Source organism: Pyrgilauda ruficollis, unplaced genomic scaffold (genome assembly GCF_017590135.1).
Source record: "Pyrgilauda ruficollis isolate IOZ18807 unplaced genomic scaffold, ASM1759013v1 scaffold12, whole genome shotgun sequence".
In the NCBI taxonomy this organism is placed as follows: domain Eukaryota; kingdom Metazoa; phylum Chordata; class Aves; order Passeriformes; family Passeridae; genus Pyrgilauda; species Pyrgilauda ruficollis.
The window spans coordinates 5,953,570-5,980,145 of record NW_024510321.1 but is presented as its reverse complement, the minus strand read 5'-3'; the positions used below and the strand labels follow the sequence as shown (position 1 = coordinate 5,980,145).

General features: G+C 39.6%; 1 protein-coding gene across 6 annotated transcripts in view; it reads right to left on the bottom strand.

Moving 5' to 3' along the window:
• The window catches only part of RBM33 (RNA binding motif protein 33), a 100,711-nt gene that overhangs the window by 6,806 nt on the left and 67,329 nt on the right, over positions 1-26,576 (bottom strand). For 2 of the 6 annotated variants that reach the window (XM_041486054.1, XM_041486083.1), the window contains exons 16-18: positions 13,025-13,228; positions 11,419-11,607; positions 131-219 (exon numbers count right to left, since the gene is read on the bottom strand). In XM_041486054.1, coding sequence (XP_041341988.1) covers positions 131-219; positions 11,419-11,607; positions 13,025-13,228 — 482 coding nt within the window. Of the gene's footprint in view, positions 1-126; positions 220-11,418; positions 11,608-13,024; positions 13,229-21,985; positions 22,517-26,576 lie in introns of those variants that run through there. The other 4 variants (XM_041486064.1, XM_041486075.1, XM_041486092.1 and 1 more) reach the window with 4 other exon arrangements.

Sequence of the window (26,576 nt, the reverse complement as noted above, 5' to 3'; positions counted from 1 at the left end):
TGGAGCTTCCATGACGGTCACTAATTAACAGATGCTTGATTGGATTAAAGAAACACGATCCAGAGGAGACTGATTTTATCTTCTGAAAGAAGGGAAGGAACCACAGTGGCAGCAGTGCTTAATTATTTACCTGTGGAATTTCTGTTGAAATGCTAAAGCATGTGCTGGCTCCTTGAATTTTGCTATGGCTTTCCGTTGCTGAGGAAGCATCTGTAAACTCTGCAGAGACAAAAAGCCAAAATATATTTTTAATATTCACTTCAAGATCCACTTCACAACAGGCCCTTATTTTGCATGAAACCAACTAAAATTTTGCTGTATTTCTTTATTCAGAAGCGTATTTCTGTTCTCTTATTTGTGTGCAATAAAAGAATAGACTGGAAAGAGACTTCTGAGACTGCAGTTGGGATCCCATAAAAGAACAGACTGGAAAGAGATTTCTGAGACTGCAGCCAGGGTCCCAGCTGATGGTGTTTGAGTTGGTGCTTTAAGCAACTGTACCACATGGAAAACTCAGACTATCACTTGTTAAGCAAAGGTGACAACTCTTCAATTCAATCTACACAGATGAGCCACAGCCAAACTCCCACCAAGTAAGAAGCATTCAACTGGTCAGAGCTCAACTGCCCACACAAGCACCTGGAGTCATTTACCTGATGTACATTAAGGGATCAGGGCTTTCCACAGGTTAAACAGGGCAGAAACAGAAAAAAACTGCAAGTTCTCTCAATTGCATATCTTCACACTGTTTTTATAAAGCAACTGGCCAGCTTTTGGCAGACACCACCACCAAACCCCACTGAGATGGGTTAGGTCACCACATCCCAGCCCTTCACACAACACTCATCTCCCCAGACAAGTCCATCTGACATGTGCCTCCCATACCATGAGAGCAGCAGTTCACAAAGCTTTAGCTGTGACAAACCCCCTACCCAGTACTGAGCTCTCCAAAACTACAGCACACCTCAGCCAGGACTCTGGAGAACTCATGTCCTTATTCCCTGCTTGCAGCAGGTCAGGCTGATCCTAGAGAGCAGTCCTGTGGACTTGGTTAAGAGGAGTTATCACACTTATGAAGATTAAAGTTTATGCTTTGAGTTAGCCCTTCAGTTATAACAGAGTAATTTTTCAAGACACTTGAGAAATTCAAGATGAGGATTTACACATTAAATAGCTACATATCCAACAATCAGTGAGAACATCCAGCAAGTATTCAGCATCACAGAATACTCAGGATGGAAATATGATCCTGAAATCCTGCTGCCTGTGAACACAGGCCAGAGATTTCAGAGTAATGAGGTTAAAACAGATCTGAAGGCTTCAATCAAAATTTCACAGTACCACATTGATTCCAACATCTCACAGAAAGTCCTGGATGTTTAATAGCCTATGCTGCAGCACATTAAAGACAGAATTGTTCTGATTCAGCTTCCAGTTGTTCTTACAGCTTTGGATGCAGAATAAAGAATTATTAACATTCTACTTTTCTCTGAGTTTCTACATAAAGGCAATACAGTTTCATACTGAGATACACACACACACACAGAGACACAGACAAATGCATATATATGGACACCTGAAAACTTTTCTAGATTATGACCTCCTGATGGATAAGTATAACCATAATTCTTTGCTCCTGCATCTTGCCTGGAATTCAGCTGCATTCCCACTCTTGGATGATTCCAGCCCTTTGGTGGTCAGTCTTCAGGATTTTAAACTTCACCTTCAAAAATTCTGTATCACCATCTAGACTGTTAAAAAAGCACCACAGATCTTTGGAGAAAGCAAGGATTCCTTGGGAAACAACGTACAATCCCACTCAACACATTTTGAGGGTGATACACTTTGGTATCTCTTAGTGAAAGAATTTTTAATCCCACTAATCTGTTCTCTGTTCATTCAATCTAATGGAGCATTTTAAACAAGATGTCATATGCCTAGATGAAATTTCTTATTAAAATTGTCTACTTCTATCTTTTTTAACACATAAGACTCTCTTGGTAAATGTGTATTTAACAAGAGCCATGGCACCTGATAAGTTGTATTTCTTTGTATCTAAACCTGATAATTCAGCTTTGCCACTTTCTGTAACTCACCTATCTGTGATTTTGAAGCAATTAATTTTATACCTTCTTCTAACTGACAGGAAACTTTCCTCTCTCCAGAAAAATCACAGATGTTTAGTATTTCCACCAGCCTGTGATTTCAAAGTGAAAGCTGAATAAAAGTTAAAGGATTCAGCAAATCGGATAAGCATCAGTAGGTTAATTTGCATCTCATAGTTTTTGGAAAGCTGCTATGATGAAAAAGGTACAGCTAAGTCACTGCAACTTCTCCATTTCTACGCTGATAGAAATAGGATTCAGCTTTCAAAAAAAAAAACCACTCAGAGGATAATCTCTATTTCTTTTCAAATCAGAATGCTCTTGACACAAGTAAGCACATTTTACCAACAAGAATGCAGTCGCGCTGCAAAAAGCAGTGGTGAAAGACCCTGAATAAAGCTCAATTCACCTGCAGGTTTATCTGCAGGAATAAGTGGTAGAGATGCTGAAGTCTGTTCTCCTCTTACTGATCTCACTTTTTTACGATTTATAGAACTAGATCTTAACACTCATTTTCTTGACACCACTTTTCTTGCTAAAAAAGAAAGAACCATGAATTAAGTAAGTCCTATCACTGAGGACTATGCTTTCAAGACTAAGATTTAAACACAGCCCTTAAATAAGATTTGGAAAGAACAAACTTTAAGAGTTGCCAACAAAAGTATCTCTGAATTACAACTAAAAACAAAAAAACCAAACGAAAACAAAAAAAACCCCAAACCAAAATAAATCATCTGTTCTGTTCAAAGAAGTCAATACTTTTAACGAGACATTCAAAACCTGTTTGAATCACTGAAAGGATGACTATTTCAGTGAACAGTTCAACAAGAGGAGCTGTACAAGAACCTAGGGATGCACCCTCCATGTCCTGCTGCCAAGTGATCCTCCCCACAATGTCAGGTCTCACTCGACTACCACAGCAGATTCTCCCAATGCTTTATGCTCCAGACTTCTGTTGTGATCAACTGAAGAAAAGAAGCTGTGTGACTTCTCCCACAAGAACTGAGGTATTATTGCATTAATATTCTTGAGAGGCACAAAAGTAAAATTTGATTTTGCAGTTTATACAAGCATGATGATGAATTATTAACCAGTTTCTCAGTAATTAGCATGTAAAAACTGACTAAAGGAAGACATTCTGGTGTAACACAGACTTATTAACAAAATTAGGCAAAGCATCTAAATATTATTATACATAACTTATTTGTACTTTCTTATGGATTAATAAGCTTATTAACTGACTAGTTTGGGTACTGTGTTCTTAGACTGTGTTACTGCTTTATTTTCCAAAGGAAAAAAAAAAAACCCAAAGCAATCAAAACACTAAATGCATTTTAATACTCAACTGCTTTGGCAACAAGGCATCAGTTCTTGGGTAAGTTTACTGAAAAGCATCTTTATCAGATTTAATTTCATTGGTCAATACAACTATGGAAACAAAAAATCACCCATCTGATCCTTCACTGCACTGCCTAAACATAACCCATCACCCAGCCTGGGGTAAGGCAGCATCTTCTCAACTGCTGCAGTTACACATGCCTAGATTTAAGACTGAGAATTAAGGACTGCAAAACAAAGGATAAAAAAGATAAAAAGTAACGCTACACAAACAATACTGCTCCAGTTGGAAACTGTCTAAAAAAAATTAATATAAGTGGGGTTAATTCAAATTCTCAGCCTCTGCTGTGCTCAGACTATGTCAGCAAAAATGATGCACAATCACTTCATGGTTTTTTAGGTATAGGAGGTACATACACCTTCTTTGGGTACAGATAAAAACACCCATTCTGGTTCTGTTTTAACAAGAGATAATTACTAAGCTAAGTTACTCTGAAGATGTGACCACGATCCAAAATGCCACCATCTTTGCTGTGTTTTCAAACAAATCCTCTTCTATCATGAGTTGCAAGTGTGAACATTATGCATCCAGCTAACAAAGACTTATTTATGTTCTCATTTTGGGACAATACCTAAGCCCTGAGTTTTATGTTTTAAGAACACTGATGATAATACACACAACACATTTACAATAGGTGCAGGGCCTGAGCTGCTGCCATCCCATCCTGAGCAGACAGGCTATTGGCTGGGCAGAGAAATTAAGAGTTCCACTTCCTCAGAATCCTGAAGTAAAATTACTGCATTCTCAGCCCACTGGATTATTTCTGTCTTTTCAAATTTGGGGTGATTTGCAGTTTAGAGCTGATTCTACATTTGGATGATGTTAGCAGCTATAGTCAGAAGAAAACATTCCTTGTGTACCCTGTGGTATTTTATTATCCCAAAATATTCAAGGCATTATCTCAAAGACTTACTGCATCAGCTTCTGCTTTTGCTGATTCCAAACAAACAAGCTAGGAAAATACATGCAAAAATTAATTCATTTTACAAATCTCAAACAGGTTACCTTGCTAATTTAACACACTTAAACGTCTTCATCCTTTTTGAATCATTTGGCAGCTGGGTTATTTTTTTTTTTTTTCAGTGATAACATTCAATAGCCCCTCTCCCCCTCTGAAAACACATTATTATTTGAAAACACAGAGGCACAAACACCACTGCTGAAGGGCTCAGCCTCAGCCAGTGGTGGGTCCATCCTGGAACTGGCATTGGCTCTATCAGACACAGGGGAACCTTCAGGCAGCTTCTCACAGAAGCCACCCCTGTAGCCCCCCACTACAAAAACACAGCCATGCAAATCCAACACACATTTCTCAAAAAGTAATCAATTTTGTTGTTCTTAGACCTGAGACAGCACCACACATGACTAATGACAGCTACTCTCTCCTTTTCAAAGAACAAACATTCCTACAGCAATCCTTGGTCTTATGATCTCCATTGTAATGACAAAACACATGGTTCTATGCTTCCCAAAGCACAATACCTCAACAGGAATTTGATCAGAGTTTGGTATTATTCTGTGACCTACAGATTTTGAAAGGCCAGTGGTGGGAGGCAGGGGAGGATGCAGCACTGCCTCTGGAGACCAGCTGGTTCTATGAGCATCACTTGATTTACTGGGAGGGCCTCCACTCTTCCTCCACAGGAGACTCCCCTGCTGCCGACTGTGCAACACCAGAACCTCCTATCATGAGCCCCTAAACTGAAATACCACAATCCTCCCAAACGTCACAGCTCTGAGAAAACAACTTCATTCACATCTTCTCTTTAAGTTGACCTAGTCAGATGTTCACCAGAGGATGAAAACCTCTTCTGGGACCCACTCAGGTGGAAAGGATTGACAATACACACAATAACTTCCAAGGGATTTCAAATGACTGGTTACTTCACAGATTTGGCTGTACAGATCTACTGTGCAGCAGTTTCTGATAGCAGCCTGAGGTCACAGGTATTCTGAGCATGTTTGACTCTGCAGAACAGAGATTACATTCTGACATATTTCTAGCATTAAAAATAAAAAGCTAGTTTAGAGTGAGGAAGAGTATTTTACATGGAAGGGATTTAGGAAACACAGAGCTCATACTGATCTTGACTGTCTTCTTTTTCTACTTAGGAACTGCCATGGAAAGATGCAGATCTTAGGCTGAATGGAAAATTCAAGAAACCCAGTATTTCATAATCATACTTTTGACTGAGAGTTTGCTTACAAGCTATTTTAAAACATACTATTTGACTCAAAAACTTAAAAAATAATCATCAGCTCTGGCTTTTTCTGCAACTGAACTATTACCAATGACTAAAGCATGAATATCATAAAAGGACCATTCCCCTCTGAAGGTATTTCCTTAGGCCTGAAGATCTACACTGCCCTCAAATTTCTCCTCTATCCAAGCTCTGTAATTAAATTTGCACTTACTTGTACAATACTGAAATAGCCAGTATGATCAGAGCATTAATCTCTAGTAAAGCTTCACTGCAAAACCAAGGGCCTTGAGAGCAGGGCATCCTCAAGTACAAAGCAAGAGACTGCAGAATGCAAACACCTTGGACACCAGAACTCTCAGAGGTTACACAGAGAGTAAGAAGTTAAAAGGGAGATAACAGAGCACTGAGAGATGGAAACCAAGCAGGCAGGAATGAGACTGGAACAAGCACTTGTTTCAGCTATAGGAGACAAATGGGAAATGAAGGTTTCCTCCTTTACTTAATTTCTCTCACTAAGTAAATGTACTGCCCAGCAGACCACACCTTCAGTTCACCAGTGGGTTTGGGATTAGGAGTGGCAGTTCATATAAAGCTGCTAAAAACCAGGTCTATGCAAAAAGAAAGCAAACTTCTCCAACTAACATCATGTCTAGTGTGTGATTCAAGCTGTTCTGCAACAAGTCAAACAGCAGCACAGCAGGCACTTTCTGAACAGAATGACCAGATTCTATTTCTTCTCCCTCCCATCAATAAATGCAGACATGTTTTTATTGTCCTTACAGTCTCCTGATACCTGAAGCATCTTTCCTGGCAATGACACTTCCCAGCCACTATCAGCAGGCACAGAGGCTGGCACAGAATGTATTTACCACCCTCAGCTGTTGCAATTGATCTCTTCCACCTTCTGTTCCTCCTTTCTACTTTTCTGACACCTTTGACTTCCTATTATTTGCCCTTAAAAGTACTCAGCTTTCTTTTTCCATATGCAAGGAGTCAGGAGGGGAAAGGCTGTTCTGTCCCTGAGCTGGGCATCTGTCACTCCCACACGCTTTACAGCAAGGCTGAACTGGACAGGCTCATGATGGAACTGCTTTTCTTTTCCCCCAGCCCCAAGGATGGAGCAGGACTGGCCACATCTTCTCCCATAGCTTCTGCAACAGCTGAAAATGTTTTCACAAGCAGAAAGACCACAGTGATCCCCTGGTCAGCCTGAGCACCTTATGCCAGAGGAGAACCCCCTGCTGACCTGCAAGAGCACCCATGTTCTGGGTGTGTGCACCCATGGCTTTTCCACCCATGGCTCTGTGAACCCAGATAAATCCAGCAGCTGGGAATGCAGGCAGGACAGGGGCTGGCTGAGGCTGCCTTTACAGCAGCTGAGCACTAGGTAGCACTGTCACTCCAAGAAAGCAAAGGCAGGCACATCAGCGTTGGAATTGCTTTTCCTTTCCCTGACCAGAAATGACAGTGTTAGCAGAGCAAAACCCTCATTTGTAGAACTACTCAAAGTACACCTACAATCCCAACATTCTCCTCATCTCTGATACACAACAGTGTATCTTCCCATTTCCTCTCTTTTTAAGGATCAGAATTCATAATCTTAAATCTTCACAAATACTGAGATTTTGCACTGATGTTTTACGTTTGCATCTATTTGATGTAAGAAAACATGATTAAAGATGATGATGATGGAATACCTCCATAGAACAATTCCCTCAGTACTCAAATTATCTGGAAAGAAAACAGTTTACTCTACCTACCACCATCCCAAAAAAACTCAATTCACCTGAGGGTGGCAAAAAATAGCTGAACACAAATAGGCAGTATAAACATTAAACCTGGATTCAAGAGAAAAAAAAAATACAAGTGCTGTTTCTCATGACCTTTGCAACTTATTAGTAATCTACTTTATCAAGTGGTTCTGGATGGATGTGCATTGAATGTCACTGCTCTACCACCGTCCTCAGGAGGCTTTAGTTTGGTGATGTGCTCAGAAATCTCCTGTACTTTCCAACACTCTGGAATACATAATTTTATTTATAACACATAATTATTCTAGAATCAGCAATGACATTTTACTGCAGGTACATTATTTGCTTCTGAAAGCTCATCCTCTCCAGAAAGAGTATGACAGCAGTGTATGCTGGAAGGAAGCACTTTTGCTAATTTCATCATGTTTGAGTTGTAAAAGGCAGCTATAACAAAGGGGATGCTCCTGAAGCCCTAAAGATTTTCTTATATTCAATGTCTTGAGAATCTTAATAGCACTTTTTTTCCCCAATGTTAGTAACAGAGCAACTTCAGAGAAGTGGGGATGAGAATTAAAGAGTTTTCAGTGATTAGGCAACTGAAGGTATATCAAAGGTTATGCATGGGAAAAGATAATTTTCTCAATTTCTAGGGTATAGGAAGGGAAAAAACACCAAATTCCCAACTTCAACTCCAAGTTTTCCCCATCCTGTCTTATGCATGCCCAGTTATTCCCAAACTGTGACTCACAGACACCTCCATGAAAGCTGATGGCAAAGCTGGGAACATTGAACATCATAAACTGAGGGTAGTTTTTAACTTCCCTTCCCAAGGTTTGTGCGAGGTATTTGTACCTCGAGAATGACACTGACTAGAAAAAGCTAAAAATAAAACCCCAAGCCTTTTGAACCCAGAAAAGCAAAGTAATCCCTTCCTCCCTGTTAACTCCATTGATAGATTATAGACTTTTTCCACAACTTAAAACTGTTATGTCAGCAAAGATTCACTTTATGAGGAAAGACAAACAGGATGATCACACTGTAATAAATTCAGGCTATTTGGAACCAAGAGCTGGTGTGGGATCAGTTGCTTTACAGATGCCCCAGCATGGAAGGTGAAGATGAACAGAGCTCCTCTACCAGATGGGACAAGTGCTTGTGGTCTGCTCTTCTTGTAAAAGAGCAAGGAGGTCCTTGGAATTATTTCTTCCTCCTCTCTGGGAGTCCTGTCTCAGCCACTCCCAAGTTGACTGCAGCAGAAACTGATACACAAGATACTGGGATTTCTGAGCTGTGTCTGCAGGCTGCTTTAAAGCAAGGTGCTTGTTTAACATCAGAGGTACTTGTTGAACTATGTCCCACAGTTTGTGAATCCTTACCTTTAACCAGGCATTTGGGGGTTGGATATATGTCATTTCAAGACACTGTCAAGGTATGAAGAGAACTCCTTAAGTTTTGATTCAGATTTAAATTTCCTTTACAATTGCAAAAAATAAGCATGAGTTCAACAGACTTATTTCCCCTGGAGACAAATGAAAGGAAAAATCTTGATCTCAAAAGAGTTCAGTTCCTTAAGGAAAATTTTGGTGGATATATAGTCAACAGCTGAAGACAGAATATTCTACATCTTAGAGACTGAGTCAGATAGAACTGACTCTCCTTTCCCTTCCCTTACTATTTCTTCAGCTCCATAAGAAAACAGCTAAAAACCTAGCAATCTTGGCCTAATTTCAAAAAAAGCAGCTAGAATTTCACACCTTGCTATTTTTTCACAACTGCCATCGCCCCAAATCCCTCCTATTTCAGTCCATCAAGCTGCAACACTTCACCTTAGAGGACCAGAGCTCTGCACTACCCAAGATCTGTTTGCTGTGGTCCACACCTCCCACACACACTGTCCTCACACAGGAACCCCCAAAACCTGCATGGAAAGAGCCCTTCCAGCCACTGCTGGGCTCTCTTCAGCACTCCTCCCTGCAATATCCCTTACATGAAACACATATTAAAGGAAGAAGGAGGAAATCATTGAGTCTCCCTTTGCTATCAGAGCCTCCTGACCCTCCCAGGTGCAGGGGATTTTGTGCAGCACTGAGCACAAACAAGAGTTAAAATATAAATTTACAGCCAAGAGAAAATCCACTTTTGTAATTCAGGACATTGACCTCTTTGAAAAACTAGCACTACCTGTATAAAACTAACTGATGTGGACAGCAACAAGGTAGATTTTCAAACATTTTGTTTTCCATTCTTGTCCTCCAAGTAACTTAAAATTGTTGCTGCATCCTCCCCATCTGGTGCACTAACACTTCTGTGGTGCCACTTCTCAGGGTACCATTAAAATACAAAATCAAAAAGTTAAGTATTACAGATGGTGGAATCAGTCTCATATTCTTCCTATAAAAGCTTCACTTTTTTCCAGCATATCTCACCATTCATACTTGTGAAACATCATTTAGTCTCAAACAAGCCAAGGAATTTCTAGCCTTCTACAAGTCAGACTTGAAATCCAAGTGCAGAACTAGCACAAGAACATTCTGCATCATTAGCTAAATTCAAGCATCTTGTTCAAGTACTACTTATAGATTTCATGTAAGGAAAATGGATGATGATTCAGAAAGCATAATCTCCAAAGGTACAGTTGATGCTGCTGCAAGAATACAAGTTCTGGAGGGCACAGATATGCATCAAATCTCACTAGAAAATTAGTCATTGTTTTTTCTCCTGTAAGTACATCCTTTTAAATTGGTCTGTGACATTGAATTGAGAGACCAGGGTTTGCTATGAAACAGCAAGTACTGAATAAATTTTTTAGCACATTCTCAATAACTTCTCTCAATTGTGAGATTTCCTTGCAAGGTTTCTATTAATCTCCTTCTAATATTCTCATGCAAGATTTAGCAAGTAAACACTGAATAAATGTGCTTTGGAACTGTATGAATAATTTCCTAGAGTACTACAGAACACAAAGGCACAAAGTATTTTGTGAGGGTAGTTTTGCTTTCCCAAACAAATTAAACCTCTCTGAATTGATGACGTAAATAATTCAGCATTATTCCATTTACTAAATTAGGAACAAATGAGGCAGAGTGTTCATTTTTAGGAGAGCAGTGTGTTTTGCAACAGAGAGATGATCCTAGTAATGAAGAAGTCTCACAGAACACCTCCAATTCATGCATTGCATTTGTCTGAAAATGTTCCTGTCAAAAGGAAAAAAAAATTCTCACCTGTATTTTTCATTATTCATTGGCTGATATTTTTAAATGCAGTAACAATAGTCAGACAGGGCCTCCTAAGCTTTTCACTGCTTTGAAAACCTCCTGCTTTCCTCAAGTCATTTAACTGACACATCAGTTCCAGCAGGCAGTTTGTGAACAGAAGCTGCACAGCAGATACAAGTGTGTGCATGTCATAACCTTGCCCACAGGCCCCTACCAAAGAGAACCTTCTAAAAAATTAAGGATCAATAAAATCCTCCAAAGAAGACTGAAAAAGTAGAGGATGCTACACAGTATAAAATGTCCACTGGGTCATTAGGTGCTTGTACCCCAGGACTGCAGTGACAGGAAAAGGTAAATGTCAAAAAGGAGAGTAGGTGCAAGTCAACAATAAACAAGGACAGTACCCCAAATACATCTGCTTCGATATGACCATCTGGCTTTAACAACCTCACAGAATGGACAGGCTCGCACTGCCTACAAAAATAACAGAGATAGCACAGGAACTCCAAAATGAAGGAGAATTTTGCAGCAGGAATGTGATGGTTAGCAATATCCTACAGTGCCTCCTGTGCTGCAATATCATCACGTGCTTGCCTTTGCTACCAGGTGTAGCTTGTGTGGGTGGGGGTGCCTTCAAACATAAATTACCAATAAACAAGCATCGTATTTAGTGTCAGGGAATTAATTGAGCTTTCTGGAATGAAAGCCTTTTGGCACAAAAATGATAAACCAAGGTTGACCTACCTGAATGGGTCCCACTGACATCAGCAGGTTTTTCAGTTGGACATCAGTAGTTGATGAAGAAAGCCCTTCAACTGACACAATACAGGGCTGAGGTTTGCACTCCACCACTCGCAGGTTCTGTTTATTTGGCATCAAGCGTCCTCGGCCCATCTGGCCTGCTACTCCTCTGCCTCTGCCGTGCATAATGACCTGCCAACAACAAAAGTAACAGTATTTTGATTTACTTAGCCACTGACTCTGTGTGCTGCACTTGACAGAGGATATAAAAGTTGGCTATTTACTTGAAGACTTGATTAAAGTACACGTTGATTTAAGGCAGCTTGTTGCTGCTTGCCAATTTGAAAGACCACTTACTAACATACTCCTCCACTGCTTATGCAAACCTCTTTTAGCAGGATAACAAGTTATATATTGAGTTATGTATACTGTATTCATCCTAGAAGCCTCAGCTCTAGCACAGATTGATCAATCACGCAGTGGAGGACCTCAGACAAAAATATATAACCTAGTTATCAACACTAATCACATCAGCAGCATGTGTTCAGCTCCCACATTCTGAGTATGGAGAAAAAAACCCAACAGGTGATCCCTCTCCTTCTTCTATTCTTAATTCTATTATTAGTTAAATTTCATGTACTCATAAGATCAGCAAAGTGCTTCAAGCACCTTCAATCTCTACTGCTACCAACTCTTGGTTTTATTTGCATAAGGCTAAATAACTGAAATACTTTTAAATAACTAAAATAACTTTTTTCAAAGTTCCTCTCCCCTGTACTCTGGAGCAGGAAATGCATGGCTTTAATTCTTGCAAATTGAATGTTGAACAGTCATAGAGTGGAAAAGTAACAATGAAACAGAGTAACAAACATTAAACAGAGTTAACACTTAACACTGAGTCAACATTCAACAGAATTTCTTGATTCCTACTTGGAAAGCCAATGATGGCTAGTAACTTTTCATACCCTTCAACATCTGCAACAGAACTTTATCCTTATATGAAGCAGGAAGATTACGGCCAACAGCTCAAACCCAAGAATTAACTTAAAAGCCAAAATGCCAGCTACCTTCAAGGAGTGTGCCAGCTTGCAAATGTAGAGAAGGCACACATTGCTGCCACCCTGACCCTTCTCTGCCTCCTACCAGTGCATGATCAGGGCAAAAATCAAGTTACAAGATCACCAACTGTTTTGAGTGGTACCAACTCTGGGGATCCAGCAAAGAGCAGTTGAAACAGTTACTGTGTGCTCCTACATATGCAGGAAACTGCCAAAATAAAATCTTAAGCACAACTTCAAAAACCCATTTGGTTTTAAAGCCAAAAAGCACGTTGGTTACCATCTCCTCCAGTAGCTGTCTTGGGACACATGCACTTCCCCAGGGAGTGCTGAGCTGGCCAGAACATCAGCAGATGAAGCAACCTGCAGGCACTGCCAGTCTGTGCTGGGTACAAACAAGTCTCTCTAGATTAAAAGCTTTATATGCAATTATGCATCTCCTGGGTCATGCAGCCCTGTGCTAGCAATTGACAAACAGAATGCTGGTTATTAATAGAGCAACACAGCTAGACAGTGAAACTCCTAGCAGCAATATGCATCTAAAAAATCACCTTTTTAGGTTGATGGATTCCCTGGATGTTTTTGACTCCTTGAGGAGCTGGTGAATGGATCTGTGCCTGCTGCTGCTGTTGGTGCTGCTGCATTCCCTTTGTCAATGTGACCTTCCGCACTGGCTGCTGTTTCGGCTCCGGGGGTTGCTGAGGCCGCTGGGGTTGGCCCTCTGGGTGAAAAAAGCCAGCATCCTCTCCCCCCTGCTGAAATCAACAACACAACAGCGGCTCAGTGTCCAGGCACTGCACACCCTTGCCCTGAGCAGGCTCCTGCCATGTTCCAGCTCATTCACAGAATGTCCAGGGCTTTGCCTGCTAAAGGAAACTGATGGCTGTGGCAGGCGCGTGCAAAGGCTCAGCCTGGAAATTGCACTTCAGCCTAAAATAAATCCGTGCTATCTGAAGAACAGTTTACTTTGTGCAGGCTTTACTATAATCAATGGTCAACCATGTCTTTTCATACACAAAGCAACGAGATGTTTTCACTTCTCTTTCCAAATCATTCTTCCTTCCAGGTTACATGTGAACTATGGTGAGTTATATTTTCATTACTTTTTTTTTTGTTTTGTTTTTTAATATAACAAGTGACATACACATTGCAGAAGGAGGAGCAAAGAACTGTGGAGGCTGGAAGAACCAGGAAAATGTTCTGCTCATCTTTAAACCTCCAACCTCCCTTTAGTTAAAAACTGGTATTTATTTTGAAGTGCATACCCATTCTGCCAACTTCTATACCAGCAGCTTTTTAAGCAGTCCCTTTCCTCGGACACTGTTTGTACTTGGAACAGTTCCTCAAGGTGTTTTGTTTGCCTTTCAAAGCTCTTATTATACAGATTTGTAATCATGAACACAGTGAAACACCATCTCAGTCCCTCTCATCCAAGGTAGCTCTTGCCATTACATCTCTTGGTGCAATCAGGCACAGTAAAACCATGAGCTTAAAGCACTGAAATTATTCCCTTCCACTGCCTCTACCCAAACTGTTTGTTCTTTTCATAAAACAGGTGATTCTTGAATTTGTGTCTGCCTGTCCAGATTAGAAAAATCACTGAAAATTCCATGGAGCAACAACCAGCAGAGTCTGACAAAAGATCAGGTACTTTTGCATCTATGACATGCATTGTATTCAACAGCAGTATCTATGCCTTGACAGGACTTCAACTTTAGACTTCAAATATCAGTGAACATTTTATCTGCAGGGGGAAGGCCTTGACTAACTCCCTAACCAACCTCTGGTAACCCCACAAAAGCTCTCAAATAGAATGCATGTATTAGGGAAAAAAAGTAAAATATTATGAAAGCACCTTTATTTACACAGGATTTTCTTTTCCCCTTCCCTTAAATATTCACAAAACTCCTTTTGCACCTGTAGCACATCACAAACCAGAGGGTTTCATGCTAACTGGCACATTTCTTATGGATAAGGAGACAAAACACAAGGGTGCAGAAGAAACAGACATGGTCTAATAGCAAGATTTTCATTGAGAATACAAATTAGTACCTTTCTCCATTAAAGAAAAGCCATTAAAGAAAATTTCTCCATTAAAGTTCATTAAAATTTCTCCAATAAATTTCTCCCATTTCTCCATTAAAGAAAAGAAATACCTAGTGAGGACTGGTTACTAAGCCTCAGCTAAGACTTTAGCTAAGAAATAGTCTGTGGTATGTGGGCCAGTCTCATGTTTGCAAGTTCAGTAGTTCAGAATTTACACCTCAAAATCAAGGCCTCTGCATGATACAGTATATGCAGGCTACAACGTCTCAAGAACTCAAGTACTTAAATCCCAGATAAACCAGCTTCAAACCTCCTTCCGCTACAACTCAAAAGCACAATCTGTCACAGGGAAAATGCTAAAGCTCATCATGGCATTTGTCCACAGTGTCCAAAACAAGAAAGCAACATAAACGTGCATCTGTATTTTCCATCTCTAATCACAAACAGGTTTTTTTCTCTGTTGAACTGAATGGCACCAAATCTTCATGGAAAGTTTGGCACATAAAACTTTGAGAGCAGCAATTAGTGAGAGATTACAAAGCTTTCCCTTCAGTTTCTCTTCAATTTGTATTCAAAAATATAAAAGCAAGAGCACTCCTGAAAAACCCAAACATGTGCACAAAGCCTTACCAGCATTAAATCCTTGTTTTAATATTAGTTCTGATATCAACATCACCATAAGCTCTATGCCTCGATCAGATAATTTCTTTTATTCAACCCTACAGCAGCTGGAAGATGATGAAACCAAAAGGAACAAAAAAATTCCAGAAGGAATTTAAATGCAATAACTGGGAGTTAAAATCTAATCTCTGCTAAATGCCTGCTGTGAGAACCATAAATATTTGCAACCATTTCTTTCCAAACCAAAAAACGATCCCAGCACATCGGAAGAGCATCTGAGAGCAAAGCCCTCAGGTACAAAACACATCCAACATGCTCATTACTGAAACTTCAAAAGCAAACAATCATTTCACATAAAAGTCTAAGATGGCCAACAACCACCCAATATTTAACTACCAAGCTCAATTATCACCAAATAAAACCGTATAAACTGAACAGGGAACTGTAACAGAGTCAAAGGCATTAGCACACCACATTGGTTTGCACTGATGAAAAATCTGATGGGGTTTGCTCCCTGCTGGGGTCTCAAATGCCACCATTGGTCTTTGCTGCTACAAGGATGCTTCTGTGAGTCTGAAAAAGTGGAAAGCTCTGGACTCTTTAATGAACTGTTCCATTTCAGAAATAAGAAAACCTACAGAAAACAATAAAGAAAGGTGATGGAACAAGTTTTGCTTGTTCCTGCAAAATGAATGAAAGGAAAGGCAACTGGATCAACCAATCCCTTTTTTACATTACTGCTCTGAACATTTACTGGTTTTGAGGGGAAGCAGAGACAAAACTGCAGCACTGCTTCTCCAGAGAGGTCTGTGAGTCAGACATGGTGCTCCAGGCCCAACAGAGATGAGCAAGTCAGCAGGACATTAATTCCTGTTCCAGGCAGTCTGGCTTCAACTGAAGATAAAAACCCAGTGGTTTCCTTAAGAAATAAAAACCAAACGTGACTGCAAAGTGACACGTGCCAACAAGCAAAATGATCCAGAAGAAGCATTGCAGCAATAATTCCTTTTTCACTGGTTAAAGACACGACAGGGCAAGGACAAACACTGTCCAAGCCAAAATGAACAACCTGTACCATGTAGTAGAGAATTATTCTCACCACCACCACCATTCTTTAAACTTCTAGGCAAGACAACAACAAGTGGTTTTCCAGGTACAACAATGAAGAACCAAGTCAAGCAAAACACCTGCAAAGAGCTTTTTAAATTCTGGACTTAAAGCTACAAAACCTCAGGACATTATTGACAGGTCACATGCTCACAGGAGTACACTGACATTTTGGAGGAAAGGACATACAGCTGTAAAGATGACTGTACATATTCTGACTCCTGCTGTTCCCTCACGAGCTGTACAACGAGCTGGCACCAAAAACACACAGCAAATTACAGGCAAGCAGGTAAGTCCACTAAAGCTGTACTGTAGTAGCTACCCCCAAATGACATCTAAATCACAGAAGCTAAATTGCTAACATCTCTTCTACTTAAAATGTCTCAGGTCTAGCTCATCTCAAATCAAATTTTGCTTTTCCTGAAGACAATTTCTACATTGTTATTTTTCATCAACTTAGATCGCTGCCTTCCCAGATTTAAATATGCAGCAAGAGAGGGAGGAATTATAGTTTTAAGCCTTCTCATGTCAAAATACACGTTCTTCCTTAGAGTATTTCACAATGTACAGGGCTGCACTAAATTTTTCAGAGATGCATCTATTCATCATCATGGCCTGTCTCACACAATTTGATATACAAAATGCTGACCCCAGATACAAAGCCTCAGTCGACCACAGAGACCTGGGACTGATTGATACAAGTTCTGATTTTATACTGCAAATTTCCTCTAAAGTCCTGAGCAGAAAATGATTTTTCATCCTTTGTCTGCAAATCAATGACAGAGGAATGTTTTCCTCTTATTGTCTACTCTTTAATTTCTAGATTATAAATAATCCAGAGTTTTGAGCTCCAAATCTTGAAGTTTTACAAAGGGTCTGCCTTCCTATGATCTGGCCAGGAATGAGTTCTCTTAAATGAAAAAGAAACTTTTCTATTGTTCAATTAAAGCTAGAGTAATGAAAATGCCTTGTTTAAGTTGTAGGTGTTCTGGTCAGGGGAAAGTAAAACAAGCATCTTTCAAATTTCAAGTACTGAAAGATTGTGAGCAGTGCCAAAACAAGTTAATTTCAAATACTGAGTGTATATAAATAAAGGTGAAAAGATTGAGGTAAAAGGATTTGATTTACATGGTGAATGTTTTTCAAACATCTGCTCTGGAAGAAGCTGCAGTTTGACCTGAAACTAGACTAACAAAAAGAACTGATGCCATTCAATGGCCATGACTTTTAGAACCAATTCACTGATACCTATCAAGGCTGTTTTTCATCAGCCTCTCACTATACAGATCTGTATATAGTCAAGTGTTGGTTTTGAGCAACTTAGAAAGAATTCTGTCAAATATGAGATCACAAATTCTAAAAGCAGAATTCTATGAAGGACTGCTTGAATTTAGCAAGCTGGAGCCTCTGTCACAACCATTATGACAGTTTTATGATGAAGATGAAGTTTATTTGCCACCAACATTAGCAGGACAAATTTATTTATAACAAATGCTTTAAAATGTACTGATAAAAATGCCTATTGATACTGTCAGAGCTGCTTGCAATTTGACAGATCAAATCTTATTTTCATTCTTAAACCCCATGAAGGAATGGTATCACCAACTTGCATTCTGTAGTGAGCAAATTGATTAATCCCCCTCTATAGAAATCTCAACTCTTGATTACACCTATCAGACGTTAAGCAGCATTATTCTAGAGTGACAACACTTGACAAATTCCCAAACCATTTTTCTCAGCCTTTGTGGCCCTGCTAGCTTGTATTAACCCTGATGAAAAATTAATTTTCCTTATCTTCTGCTAAACCCCAAAATCCAAATCCGCCAAACTGGCAACTCTTTCTGTAAAGGTATTATGAAAACCTCTAAAAGATTAATTGCATGTCTTCAGGTGACATTAAATTAATTTCTGTACTCGTGACAGACATTTGATACTCCGTACTGAGAGGACAGATAACATTGTCAGCATACACAGAAGGACAGTGGTGCAGTGTCCCAGGGCAGCCTCTTATGAATTCTCCTTTCGATAAGGCCATACTTCACTGTCATTGGCACTGTTAGTGATCTTGCAGCCCACAGACCTCACTGCACAGGTTTCTATTAACCACCACAATGCTGGGTCTATCCGTGTAATCTTTGTAAAGCTAATTCAAAATCGTCCAATAGCAAAGGGATGCGCATGCTGGATAAGGGAATAAATAAACTCTGGTTGATTTGTGTAAAAATAACAGAGAAGCAAAATGTTGTCAGCTTTTCTGAGATGCATTACAACTCCAATTCTCTGTAGCACGATGAAGACTTAAATCTTGCAGGGAAATCTCAGTCCAAAACTGTACTGTGATTGATTTCTTGTAAGAAAGGAGAAACCCCTCATCTGTTACCAGTTTAAGTCAATACTTCTAGAAATTAGTACCTTTAAAGTATCACAGTAGTTGGGAGAGGAAAACATCCTTTTGGTTATTAAATTCATCTTTACTTTCAGGAGAAGAGAAATGACTATTCCTGAGCTACAGAGGTTTGCATAGGTAAACTTGTATTTTACTGATATTGCAACTAACTATAGTAAAACAGACATCTATAAAGACAGCTGTGATTCCCAGGTAACAAAGAGAAAGAAATGCAAAGCAAAAACCACACAGAACAACAGTGACTTTCATCTAATATATACAAGTATTTTTTTCCACTATAATTATCAGGAACACGTATTAGAAGCAAACCCCTAATAATGAGCTATTTCTCTTTGACTGGTGCTCCAAATGCTTTACCACTTTGATACAGCTGGCTGACAGACTGGGGACCTGGGAATAGGAAGCCTAATCACTTGCCAAATATCCCACAACCCAGTGACATGACCAAGCACTGTTTCTGAACAGTTGACGATCTGTTTTCAATCTGTCAAATGCCAATGAGAAACACCTGGAGACATTTTTTTTTCCCAGGCATTCTAGGACCTTTAAAAGGTTTTGTTTTTGGTTTTTTGTTTTTTTTTTTAAGAATAGCAGTAGTTAAGAAAACTGCTCTCCCACCAGGCTAGAAAATGCCACTCTATCAATAGACAACTTATCATTAACAACTGTTTTAAGACATATTAATGGGCTATTTTTGACTCAAAGTACACACAGCAATAAGCTACATCAGACTACAAAAGTGATGAAAGAGCCAAATCATTCCCAGTTCACACCAGAGAAAAAAGACACTTCTGATGCTGGTCAGTGATTCAGTTATTTTTCTCAGCCTAAAATTTTTGTATAGGCCGAACTTGACCCAAGCAAGAGCACCCAGACTAAGCAATAAATAAATATAATGCAGAAATAGGTCCCTTCCTGTGATAAAAAGACACTGTTACACTGCTTCAGTGAGCCATGATGTGATGAGCATCTTCTGTGCCTAATGGTGTATGAAAAGCGAGAACAGGAAAAAGAAAACATCTTGCAGAAAAAGCAGCTAATTCCATTTAATCCCATGTACTAACACAATTCTTAACTGAAGTAGTTCCTCATCCACCTGAAAGGAGAACAAAGGCAGGGAGAAGGACTGGCCAAAGAGTCCCAGCCATACCCATGCTGCATGAAGTTTCACTGGGAGTGACAAAAGCACAGCTTGAATCATGCTGAATCACAACTACATGGTTTTTTAGTTAAAGCACCCACCTGCTTATTATGAAAAAAATCATAAAAATTGTGTATCAAACCTACAGCAAAATCAAGGTTCTGAATGACATGCTCTCAGAAATACCTCCATTTTTATGTGTTGTCTGTATGTCTATGTAACATAGATAAACAATGTTTTAAGCAAAGTTTCCTGGTTCACTTTTCAGCTGTGAGTCTGAGAGGTTTTTGTACAGGGAATTTTAGCAAAGACTGGACAGGCAGAGAGAGACCAAGAGAAAACTCTCCAGCTGGAAAATATCAGCAATACAAAGTTTGTGATGGCCCAAAGCTCCAAGAGGAGCACTTCCCAGCTGGACACCAGCTATGGCACAGAAAGCCAGTACTGGACATCAGAGACCTGTACAACTAGAACTTCCCTTCTTGTACCATGTCTGGCCTTTGCAGTTCACGTTCCTTGAAGCTTGAAACTACTGGCAAGTCAAATCCCTCTTCTGTCCTCCCTGAAGCTCCTGGTAAGTCTTAATAAAGACTTAATAAGCCCCCACTCCCTCCCACCCCAAATACTCCTGACTCAAGAGCCAAACCTCTGCCCTGAAGGCCCGTTCCAAGTGGTCCAACTTCTCAACAGAGGGATGTTGAGCTTCTCAACATCCCTCTGTAGAGAAGTTTATATTTTGACTTCTCAAAATATTAAACTCTACAACTCTGCAAGCTTGCCTCCCAAGTTAAGAGACTGCATTTTCATATGAAATCTGACTTTAGTGGTGTCACAGCTATCTTTATCAGGAAACTGGGCTCAGAGATACTCTGTAACACCAAGATCTCTATAACACAGATAGGAATTCTGCACTGTAACATTTACCATGGCAGAGAAACTCTCCTTTGAGACGTAACAAGAGTGACAAGTAACAAAGCTCTGCTTCCTGGGTGTTCAGGAGCAAGCTGCACTCTTCTTCAACATACAATTTAAAACCCTCCTGGGGAAAAGGAGAAACCTGTTCTGCAGTCTATAATAGAAAATACTTTACTGCACTTTAGATCCATGTTATCCATAGCAAAGTCATATTCAATTTGGGTAAATCTCTTTCCCCCCTTTCACACATTTTATGAGAAGCCCATAAAATGCATTATCTGTGTCTGGTTTGGCTGTCATTCTCACTTTCTAAGTGTGCCCACACATATCCCTTTATTTCCTTTTCCCAGTAATTGAATATGTCCTAAAGAGTACAGCACAGCCCACCTCCTGACCCCAATGCATGAAATAAGAGACTCTGTCTCTACAGGGATCATCCTCACTGGAGGTCTTGGAAGACAGAGTTTATTACTCATTTTCAAATGTTCCTGCCATGGGCAGGGACACCTTCCACTGGACCAGGCTGCTCTAAGCCCCGTCCAATCTGGCCTTCAGCACTTCTAGGATGGGGCATCCACAGCTTCTCGGGGCACCCTGTTCCAGTTCCTCACCACGCTCACAGGAAAAAGCTTCTTCCTAATATCCAATATAAATCAACACTTCTTCAGTGTGAAGTCACTGCCCTTGTCCTGCCACTCCATGCCCTTGTAAAAAGTCCCTCTTCAGCTCTCTTGTAGCCCCTTTAGGAAGGTTCTGTAAGGTCTCCTTGGAGCCTTCTCTTCTCCAGGCACAACAGCCCCAACTTTCTCAGCCTGTCTTCAGAGGGGAGGTGCTCCAGTCCCCTTACCAACTTTGTGGCCTCCTCTGGACACATTTCAAGAGTTTCATACAACCAAGAAATTAATGTCCACTTGTGAAACACTTCCAGAGTGAAATCTTGCAGGTTATGGCAGTCAGTCCTTCTTCAACAGCACTGACAGTAATGCTGCCTCAGAGGTCTTGCTCATTTTGCCATGGTACCTGGGCACTCACACATGGCTCCTGCAGCTCCCCCAGCCCACTCCTAGGTGGGCACTACCCATGCCTCCGTCAGCCTCTGGGGTACAAATGAACATCAAAGTCATTCTCCTGTTTCTCAAAAAGTTATAGGACAGTATAGGGCAAGAGTTCCTCTATCAAGGGTTGGGGAAAGGGCTTCATGAACTTCCCACACAAATGCCACAATTCTTAGTGCTTGCAATTCCTGACATATTTAGATGAAAGGCGCTAAAGAGCTTTCAAGTCAAATATTTTTAATTAAACTTGAACACATACAAGCAAGTAGAAACAAGTACAAACATTAAGCAAAGTTGGTTGATAAGGTTACATTATCAAACAACAATCATCTCAATCAGTATTTTTTCCATATTTAGAACTCCATATTCATCTCACACTTCCCAGTTGCTTGGAATATGACCGAAGTTGTCTATCTTCCGTTTCCATCTTGTTTTTGCAATCCAAGGACATTTTTTTGTGACAGGTTTTTCAAACAGAAGAACTTGCCAGCTCTTTTTTCAAGCTTTTCATATGACGTATTTCAAGTTTTCAGGAATTAGGATCACTTATAAAATACTGCTTGTAATGCAACAGGAAATACCAAGATTTTTATGTATTTTTATCTATATATGTATTTATGAAAAAACCCCTCATTGTGCAGCCTTCCACAGAGACAAAGATTGGTGTGTTCTTGGTGCAGCATAAGAACCAGCATTTTCACGCCTTTGGGATAGACACACAGCTCTCTGAGCATGGCAGGACATTTTCTGGCTAAGAGAGAAATCATCCAACAACAACATAAGATGACAATAATACAGAGATTTTAAGATATTGTAATTTACCACAGAACCTCCAACTAAATAGAAAACATATTCAGCATGTATTTCATACGATCTTTAGATATCTAAGTTTATAGCTGGTACAAACCTGTTCTTCCAGGACTAAAACAACTCTGAATATATTGACTTAAGCAATTCAATTACATTTGGTACTAGAACTCTCAACAGATTGATGACAGAGAACCCAAAGAGCACCACAAACAGCCAAGGTGTTAGAAAACATGTCTCATCAAGAGAGAATGAAAGATATTAGAGCTCAGAAACAGTTATCTTTAAAAGGAGAGAGAAATTCTTCCCCATCTTTCTTTAAGTATAATACAAATAGTCAGAAATTCAAAATTATAGCAAGAAAATGTGATTTGGTCACCGAGAAAATCTCCTAAATATACATATTTGATACTGGAATAGACTACCTGAGAAATCTGCAGCAATGAGATCTCAGAAAAAGGCTGGACATATCTGTCAGGAATACTACAGAGTTCATGTCCCCTTTCAAGACAAATTAGCTCAACAGTCTTTTCACCCTTATTTTCTATAATTTTATGATCACATTTTCAAGTAATTTATTAGGGTGTTTCTTTCCTACACTCTCATTGAGTTTATACTTACAAGTAACTTTAGGATTGACTTCAGGGTCCTCAGCAAGCCCGGCAAGTCTCAGATGCTTTATTAGATAAATTTACAAGTATGAATACTCAATGAATACACTGAACTCCTGCATCTGAAAAGGACAGCTCTGAGGAAATGCCACAAAAACAATGCACACTGATTCACTGAAAAATATCTGGGCCTCCTTGGAAAAATTAAAACCAAGAACAAAACCAAAAACAAAGCAACAATAAAAAACCCAAAATCGCTAAACCCACCCCCCTTCCCCCCACAAAAAAAAAAAAAAAAAACCCAATCCAAAACCAAACCAGCAACAAAAAAAATTCCAAGTCCATGTGCTAAACACTGCCTAATTTTCCAGGAGAATAGCATTTAAAGGAGTAATTAAAATGGAAAACTATTCACTTTACTGCCATTCTTGCATAAATTATATGTATATTAGAAAGGGATGGGCAAAGTATTGGGGGGGAGGTGAAGGATGGGATTTATTTAAAAAATAAAAAAGCATCAACAGACAAAATCATTACTGACAGTACCTAATGTGTCACCTTGATACACAGACTTAGTCTGACATACCAGAAATGCTGAATCATTTTCTACTTTCATTTTCCTGAAGAACAGTAAGTCATGAATTAAGGCATCTTATGTATCAGGAAAACTGAACAAGTTAAAATATTCTTGGAATTTACATGGTAATTCTTAAAATTCCAAAAGTAAAACCTTCTCACAAAAGAATACTGTGGAAACAGATGAAAGACCATTTTGTTTTTTTAAGGACCCAAGGGATATTTCTACCTGCAGGTCAGAGATCTTCAGTAGCACTGCTGTGCCCAGCAACACAAACAGACAAAAGCTCAGCTTGGTAAAGATACTGCCCTCAGGAAAAGAAGCCATTCTCTTCTGACAATGTCTGTACTCCACAGTTCTCAGCACCACACCACACTGCTTATATGTTACAAAAACAACATCAGCAGCAACACCAAACCACTGAATACTGGTTCTACAAATGGCCCTCCTGAATTAATAACAGTCCTTGCTACCAGGTTCTGGTTTAGGCCAGCTTGGTCTAGAGAGAGTGAGTACAGCTCTGGGCTGTACCCCAGTGGTGCTCTGCAACAGGAGAGACTTGCCAGGTCTTCACTTGAACCCAGGAAGCTTCCAAAGCGGACCTGGCATTCTGTCTGATCACAAGCCATCTCACTTGTACAAATGCATTCAAAAGATCTCTGCACAAAAGAGCCCAGGAAAGGAGAAGAGCACAAGGAATTGCACAGAGAGCAAGGCCAGGGATGCTTAGCTGCAGGATAGAGCCAGTGCATACACATAAGAGATACCAGCAACCCTTTGGCCAAAGGCAGGCAGTAAGAGGAAGCACTATTACATGCTAAGGAGAATGAACGGCTAGGAAAAATGAGATTTGGCTTTTGCTTTATATTTAGTGCTCAGGCAAAAGTCGTGAAAATATATTAAGCATGTGGCAGGATTAAAGCAGTGGAAACTAAGTATGATCTCCAATCGTGGTAGTATTTGTAGCCCAAGCACCTTCTAACTTTTCTTTTAAATCCTCTCAAAAACTGACTAAATGATTGTCTGCACTGCTGCTCAATTCATATTTTTTTCCTTGTGTGGTCAAAGAAATAAAGTCACAGATTCAGCTTGTCAATAACTGATTAAAAATTAATCAGCTATCTTGATCAGTGTTAACAGCTAATTGCAATGCTTGCTTTCACTCTCCCACAGCTGGAAGGAAACTTAAGAAGTCCATGGCAACATGAAAACAGTGACAAAGCTACATGTAAAGAACCTGCTTCACCTTGCTGAAACTTCAGTAACCAGGACAGAGTAAATCTGCTTCTGTACACAATTAAAGAGGAGTTACACATGCATTTAATTAAGCTAATTGCTCTTGCTTACCATGACACTTATCTGAAACAAATCATTAATGGTCTCCTGAAATAGAGCACGTGATAAAAACAATTTCATTGTGAATGCTGCTGTGGGCACTGATAACTATTTGTTACGAGGAGCTGTATACAGTTGTGACTGGCATTGTTTTGTTTCATCACATAATAAAAGAAGTTGTGCATGACTGCTTTATTCAATTATGCATGAATCACAAACCTGTCATACCTCTTGCAGGCCACTGGGATTCCTGCAGACATACTTATATACAAATATTTTTAGCTCAACAGAATTAATTTCTTTCAGTTTCCTGTACTTTATTCTTCTGTACTTAAGTTACCATGTCTGAGGAATTAAAACTGACAACAACCTAATGTGCAGGATGTCTCTGTAGTAAATAATGACCTGTATGTTAATATTTGGAAAGACCATACAGTCATTATGCAATTCAAAACTCTGAGTGCAATTAAGTTTTATGAACTGTAGAAAAACATTCATAAGAAGTAGTTAAGACTTTGTCATTTCAACTTCCTCCCCATTTCTACAGAGTAAAGCCTCGCCTCCAAGGCCTTGTTCAGTCCCTGTTACACACAGTTTTGTTTCCCCTATGAAATTCTCCAAATAATTTAAAAGCATTCTTCCAGAAAAACACCTCCAATGTGCTGCTACATCACATCATTCTTTCCTCCTCAGCATAAACCCAAGGACAGACTTCAAACACTGACAAAATGATCTCTATGTCCCCTCATCTTAGTCTCTTTAGAGCCCTAACAAATTAACTTGTCTTTTCATTAAGACAGAAGAAATTTGGTGGAGAGACTTTCTCACCAAAACGCCAGATTTTAAATAGGCACACTGTTCTCAAGACCATCACTGTGAGTCCTCCACACCAGCGCTCAAGGGACACACTGCAGATAAAAGACTCCTCATCAAGAGATAAGGAAATCTCATTTAGATGCAGAAGTGAAATGGTAACGTTTTAAACCCAGCTTGTAAGAGAAAACATCCCCCTGCAACACACTGCTTAAATTAGTTTCATAACACGCTTCCTAATAAAATAAAAACCATCTTCCACTGAGTAGGAGCCGTACTCAGACCAACAACTGCACGCAACTAATTACGTAGCCTCACTTACCAAATAAGCAGGTCCTTTTTAACCAAACCTTAATTAAATACAGTCACCTAAATTCTTTTCTCTGAGCAATTATCAGACTTATCAACCTTAACCAAAAGGACCTCAACTGAGCAGTCTTTCATATTTCAGACTCCAAGTTACAATTTAAAAGAAAGGAGTATTTCAATATGATTTCATTGGTAACTGCCTGGCAGCAAAGCATTACAGGAAACACTAATTGTTTAATAACTGCTAATAAATTACAGTTCTGCAAATAGAACATATAGACTATTAGGTATGCTAAACCTGTTACTTCCCTCACCAGCTCAGGCCCATATTTTATTTCGGGATTACACAGAATCAAACA